At 39.0% G+C, this 5,961-nt stretch overlaps 1 protein-coding gene across 1 annotated transcript; it reads right to left on the bottom strand.

The window, feature by feature from the left end:
• Positions 1 to 390: 390 nt before the first annotated feature.
• LOC147029679 (C-X-C motif chemokine 10-like) lies at positions 391 to 1,902 on the bottom strand. The gene is made up of 4 exons (XM_085872910.1): positions 1,636 to 1,902; positions 1,277 to 1,403; positions 946 to 1,038; positions 391 to 830 (listed from the first exon to the last, which is right to left on the bottom strand). The coding sequence occupies exons 1-4, from the start codon at positions 1,697 to 1,699 to the stop codon at positions 788 to 790; spliced, it is 327 nt and encodes a 108-aa protein (XP_085729036.1). The 5' UTR covers positions 1,700 to 1,902; the 3' UTR covers positions 391 to 787.
• Positions 1,903 to 5,961: the final 4,059 nt, after the last annotated feature.

Genomic DNA, 5,961 nt, shown 5'->3' with positions numbered 1-5,961 from the left:
CTCTGCTGCTTCATTTTGCTCCACTAATATTTGCCTTTTCACAATTCCCAAAACAAAATTGAAATACCTTTGTGATCAGGCCTTTCCATGTCTCTTGACTCTACAATCTTACAAGCTGCTCTCTCCACTGGCTATTTGTTCTTTCAATAAATTATCCCTCGTTTTCTTTCTTGAGAAATTCTCATCTCACACTTTTGATAAAACAACACTTAATGTGCATTTTGCTTTGAGATGTTTGCACAAAAACCACTTTATAAGCAGCAGCAATTGTTTTTTTTTCATTTATTCATTAAATTCGGGTTCATCCCCTGTCTTCTGTGGTCAGTTTGCCATTTTTACCTCTTGTTTAAAATAATAATAATAATAATCCAAAAACACTTCTCAAAAAGGTTTGTTACAAAATATTTATTGTGAAATGGTAAACATTTTTAAATAGCAATATAAGTTAAAAGTTCAGTTTTTCGGCAAAACTTTAGATAAATACAAAACTTGCTTCAAAATAGAAACGATGAAAATATCAGTGCAAAAAGCAATAATTAAAACACCAGGCACAGTTCCTCTATTACATCACACAGTGCAATATGACTTTTATATTCCTCAGATGATTTTACAGTCTGCTTGTGAGGAGTTTGCATGTACCTCATTCCCACATAACTACAACTACTGGGTTTCACATTTGAAAGTTAGTAACAGAATAAATGATTGGTGTCTGTTTCAAGCGTAACATACTGCAATACTGTTTTAAAGTCAATCATGGAACAGTGACATTGGATGGTGTATCATGGAATTAAAATGAAGAAGATTCCCCTGCACCAGAGGATCGTTCAGATCTGAAAAGGAAGGAAGTAAACAATCACGTAAGTACATAATCACTTTCATTCGTAAATATTTTCAAGAAACACGAGTTTCAGGACAGTGGTTTGAATTATAATTCTCAATGCTCACCTTGATTTAAGAAGTCTGTTCACGACTCTCTTCACCCATTTCGCTTGAGGGTTCAGACAAATCTGTTTCGTGAGGTCAGACTTGAGAGTCATTCTGAAGAAACAAAATGAGCAGTTTAGTATTTGGTCCCAACGTTCAGGCGTCAAAATGATTTTCTCCATTTGATTGAAGTATGATTTCCTCCAATAAACATAAGTTATTTTACTGTGAGCTCATCATTATCCAGATATTAAATTAATTGATGTTGAACTGTATTAAATGGGTGTTGGTTTGCATCTTTCACGAAGTTGTGTAACTTCAACAGAAGTGAAAGTAATTTTTAAAAACTTACAGGATCTCTGTGTGAGGACAGTTCAGGTTTTGTGGAATTATCTCCAGTTGATGAAAGCGGCTTGGGTGGTAGAAACGATTCGTGACATCCAGACATAGACAACGACCACTTGTTCCGATGGGGATCTCTGTGAAGTAAACATTCTTCATATTAGTTATGTCATAAATTCTGTAATTTGTTTACTCATCCTAAAATTGAAATTGCTTTCACTCGTTTATGATCCTCCACTTCTGTTGGCTGAAAAATTCAAATAAATGAATGAACATAATCATGATTGTAAAAACGGAATGTTTGATACCTTGTATCGCCACCATGAAATTGTCAAATTTTTAAAGAACAGAGCACAGATGTCGACTTACCCTCACTAAATGTGCAGCACACGATCAAAACCAGAGCCAAAGCATTGATGTATTTGTGATCCATGTTGACTTGTTCCTTTACTGACTCTTTTACAGACTAGGATCACTGCTGCCTGATCTGTTCAAGACCCTGCTGGTAAGCTGTAATGCGCCTGTTGTGCTTTGCCTTTGCTGATCCTTTTATAGGGGCTACTGAAACCAGTTTCCCTGCATTTCATGATCGGGAAATTCCCAAGGAGGTGAAGCACAGCGGAAGGTTGTGGAATCTTCCCATGCTTAGCCAATCCACCATCCTCTCCCCAACCCCTCCATCTGCACACACAACTCCACCCCCCCCACCCCTCACCACAACCCCTTTGCTCTTCCCTTTTCTTCATGATTGCTTCAAACCACAACTCGGTTATCTGTTTTCTGCCAACTCGTTAAATTATGCTAACTTGAATCACTATTGAGAATGCACAGCAAGTTGAATGAAATTAATAACCGACATCCTGTGTCTGTTAAGAATATATAGCACGTTGAAGGAAAACTTGACAGAAATGCTTTTGTCAAGAATGGTTGTAGATTCCTCTGGCATTTCAAAAGTGTGTTAAAATCCCTTCAATCCTCAAGCATATTTTGTGGTTTTGTGTGAGCTGAACAAATATGTACCTTATCAAGTTTGTAGGCTATCTAATAGTTTTGTGGAATATTACACAATCAAGAAAGGAGCGTCAATGTTGTTTTATTTCTCAATCGGTAATAAAATATAATTCGAAAGAAAAATACTTCCTAATTATTTATACGAAGCAATATATTGTAGAAATTTCATTTTAAACTTTGGCAGTTCTTGGTCTATTTAATTGTGAGTATCTCATTGAACCACAGGATGGTGGATAGGTAGCACACTTACCTTTGAACTGTCTAGTCTGGGTTTGATTGCCAACCCGACTATAAACTGTCGGGTTTATATTTCGCATGCATGGCGTCACATCAAAATGTGTGCCGTCCCTCGGATAGACGTGAAGCCTGGTGGCCTGTCCACTTGCATTGGTTAATAGTAGGCGTTAACAATACCACAGTGTATTTTGTGAAGAGTAAAGGAGTTACAACAAACACCCTGAATAAATTTAAAATTCCTGCTCAAATAACTAGCCTGTTTGAGAAAGATTTTGGCCAAAACATTTTCCTGCCTGGTCCTACCAGTTTGGAATAATTGGGGCTGTTGAATGAGTCATATTCGTGTAGTCTGAGTTATCTCATTCCAAGAACATTTGCAATGCCCCTCCTCTACAGACTGAAAGCAAATGTCGATTCATAATGACAGCATTTGTGAAGACCTTTTTCACGTTATATAGTTTCAAATCAAAATTCCATCCATCCATCCATTGGGACCATAGTCTGTGCAGAGCGTTGGTGCTGCCTAAGCAGTCTTCTTGGCTATTGGGTACAATCCCGGACGGGTCACCACTCCAACACAGAATACCAACAAGCTGGCACTCATTTTGCCAACCTCGGAAGGATGAGAGGCAGAGTCAACCCCACCTGATATTAATTCAACAGAAAAGCAGGATTTGAACTCAGGATCCTGGGATCCCAAGCCCACTACCCTGTTCATGAAGCCAACACCAGGCATAAATCATAATTGCTTCGAAGAAAAGAAAAGTAAAACTTACATGCTTGACATTTGCAGTAAACAAACTTTGTTCATGATACACAAGTACTTGATTCAGTAAGATGATGAAATCAAATCCAACAGAATCGAAGTAGAGTTTGGTAAATATCCATGACATAATACCGAATTTTACATCTGAGTGCTCTTGGTTAAAAACATAATTGGGAATGCAATCTCAGAAATAAAAAATAAAGTCAGAACAATCGTAAACGACCCGGTGGTCATGCTTCTTTTTCTGTGATGTATAGTTTAATTATCTTGTTGCATGAGGTCAGGTTTTATGTTAAACTTTTGGATTGCTTCATTTTAAAACTCTGGCAGACTTGCATTCCAGACTGCAAACACTATGGCTGCCAACTTTCTTGGTGAATTATTTGCCAAGTTACTTGCTCTCTGGCAAAGGGGGAACTGGGAATAGGAATTCCCGGTCTCCAGAGGCACTGATCTCAACCCCTCTCCCCATCCCTCTTTGAATACTGCCATGTGGAGATACTGGGTCATCTGGCTTTAGTGTGGCAGAGAGGGAGAGGATATGGGGGAAAAGGGGGAGTTTGAATCTTGTCAGTATGGCTATGCCTTTCATGTTAATTACTGGTAAGTTGTAGGATTTTCATTCCATGGATAACAAGTGAAAACATATGGTATTACCATCTCATTAGGGACTCCTAAAATATAATATTAATAATAATCATAAGACAAAGAACAATAAAAGTACAAATAATGACGATGTTTATATTTGTCTGTTTCAGTCACCAGCGAGACCACCCTTTGGCTCAATATGCAGAGAATCCCATTTAATTACCCCATCTGCCATTCGTGTTTGTCCTTTTGTCTCCTATCACAATAAAATATTTATTCAAAAATAATTATCATGTCGCTTATTATTTCCAATATCTTCATGGCTTTATGATCAAAATATTTCCGTTGTGGTCTTGTCTGTTTTCAAAATAAACATCCGGTTTTATTTGAAAAGTTTGATACTAGTCATTTGGTTCGTTCAACACATTCCGTTGCGTTCAATTATTTGTATTGTTATGAAAGGAGCATTTCTGCATCTTGTGATGATGATTTCCTTTGAGTGAAATGTTTGATGAAATTGTTGTTCTGGGACTTACTTGGCGATTATTATTATTATTATTATTATTATTATTATTATTATTATTATTATTACGACTTGATAGAATTGTGGAGTATTACATTATACAGTGTATAGCTTCCTTCCCAATACAACTTCCTCCCAATATAGCTTCCTGAATGAACTGCAAAAGGGATTAATTTGACAAGACAAGTATTTTCAAAGTTGGCTAAGTGGAGTCAAGAAATGTGAATATGGTTGATAATTATATGAACAAAGGGCCATTTCACAACTCACCACGAGTCAGAATAAGTCAGCGTATTTGGGTGATAAGTGAGTAAAGATTCCCTGAGGCAAATGGAGGCTTGCTGGGACAAGTCGTTGGAGGCCATGGACAGTCGTGTGATTGACCCCTAAGAGACAATGCATGCAGATCTAAGTTGTCCAAACGAGATCGACAGATGACATGGACAAAGGAAGCAGGTCAAGCAAAAAGTCGTTGGTGAATTCCTTTGCTGCGATCGCATCACATTGTTTCATGCTCAGACGGATACTCCCTTTGAAACGAAGATCCTATGAGATGCTCACCAGAGCCGCCACTTCAGTGTTGACCAACTCAGATAGTTCAAGCATCCTTGGTTGGAGAGTGCCATTGCAACATGGTTTGTGACCTCCTGTTGCGCTGTTCATTGGCTGTGGATCTCCAGCAGCAAAGGGGAAGTATTCTTCATGGTGACACTGACATCAAACACCAAAACGGGTAGCTTACACACAGACGCTAAACAAAGTACAGTGTCTGAAAATCACAGTGCAACACAGGACATACAATGCCAACTTCGACTCCTGCTTTATCTTCTGCTTCACAATTGCCACTCCGAAAAGACCAAGAACACAGAATGGATCAGAACATAACAGAAGAAGAAGAGCATAATGTAAATGGAAGAAACACGCCAATGCAAGAAAGAGAGACATGAAGGGAAACCACTTAGGGAGGCAGAATGAGCATCAGCAATAATGAGATAAAAGGGAGGGGGAGGGGGAGCTGTGATAGCTCCAATAAATATATTATTTGTTTGGTTCCTACCTCAAGATAAATTATAATATATTTATTTATTTATTGCAGCTACTGGTGAAAGTAAAAGTGTGTGTGCGTGCGTGCATGCGCACGCATGTGCACATATATATCCATGAATGTGCATCCATGAACCTCTTCTCCTCCTGCCTGGCGGCTCCATCCTCAGCATCCTTCTCCCGATATACTCCACTTCCCTCCTGTGAACATGTCCAAACCATCTCAATCTCGCCTCTCTCACTTTGTCTCCAAACCGTCCTACCTGCGCTGTCCCTCTAATATACTCATTTCTTATCCTGTCAATCCTCGTCACTCCCAACGAGAATCACAGCATCGTTAACTCTGCCACCTCCAGCTCCGCTTCCTGTCTTTTTGTCAGCGCCACCGCCTCCAAACCATACAACATAGCTGGTCTCACTACCGTCTTATATACTTTCCCCTTCACTCTCACAGCTACCCTTCTGTCACAAATCACTCCTGCAACTCTTCTCCACCCACTCCATCCTGCCTGCACTCTCTTTTTCA

Source organism: Eptatretus burgeri, chromosome 3 (assembly GCF_056783735.1).
Source record: "Eptatretus burgeri isolate ZD-2024b chromosome 3, Ebu_testis_v1, whole genome shotgun sequence".
NCBI lineage: Eukaryota > Metazoa > Chordata > Myxini > Myxiniformes > Myxinidae > Eptatretus > Eptatretus burgeri.
The sequence above is the reverse complement of the archived record's forward strand: the minus strand, read 5'-3'. Positions and strand labels throughout refer to the sequence as shown.

What these genes read in the sequence shown, in the direction of transcription:
- LOC147029679 (XM_085872910.1), bottom strand. Translation starts at nt 1,699, where the DNA reads ATGGATCACAAATACATCAATGCTTTGGCTCTGGTTTTGATCGTGTGC. An exon ending in TGTCCTCACACAGAGATCCT is followed by an intron (nt 1,039 to 1,276) that starts GTAAGTTTTTAA and finishes TTGTTTCTTCAG; the next exon opens with AATGACTCTCAAGTCTGACC. An exon ending in AACAGACTTCTTAAATCAAG is followed by an intron (nt 831 to 945) that starts GTGAGCATTGAG and finishes CTTCCTTTTCAG; the next exon opens with ATCTGAACGATCCTCTGGTG.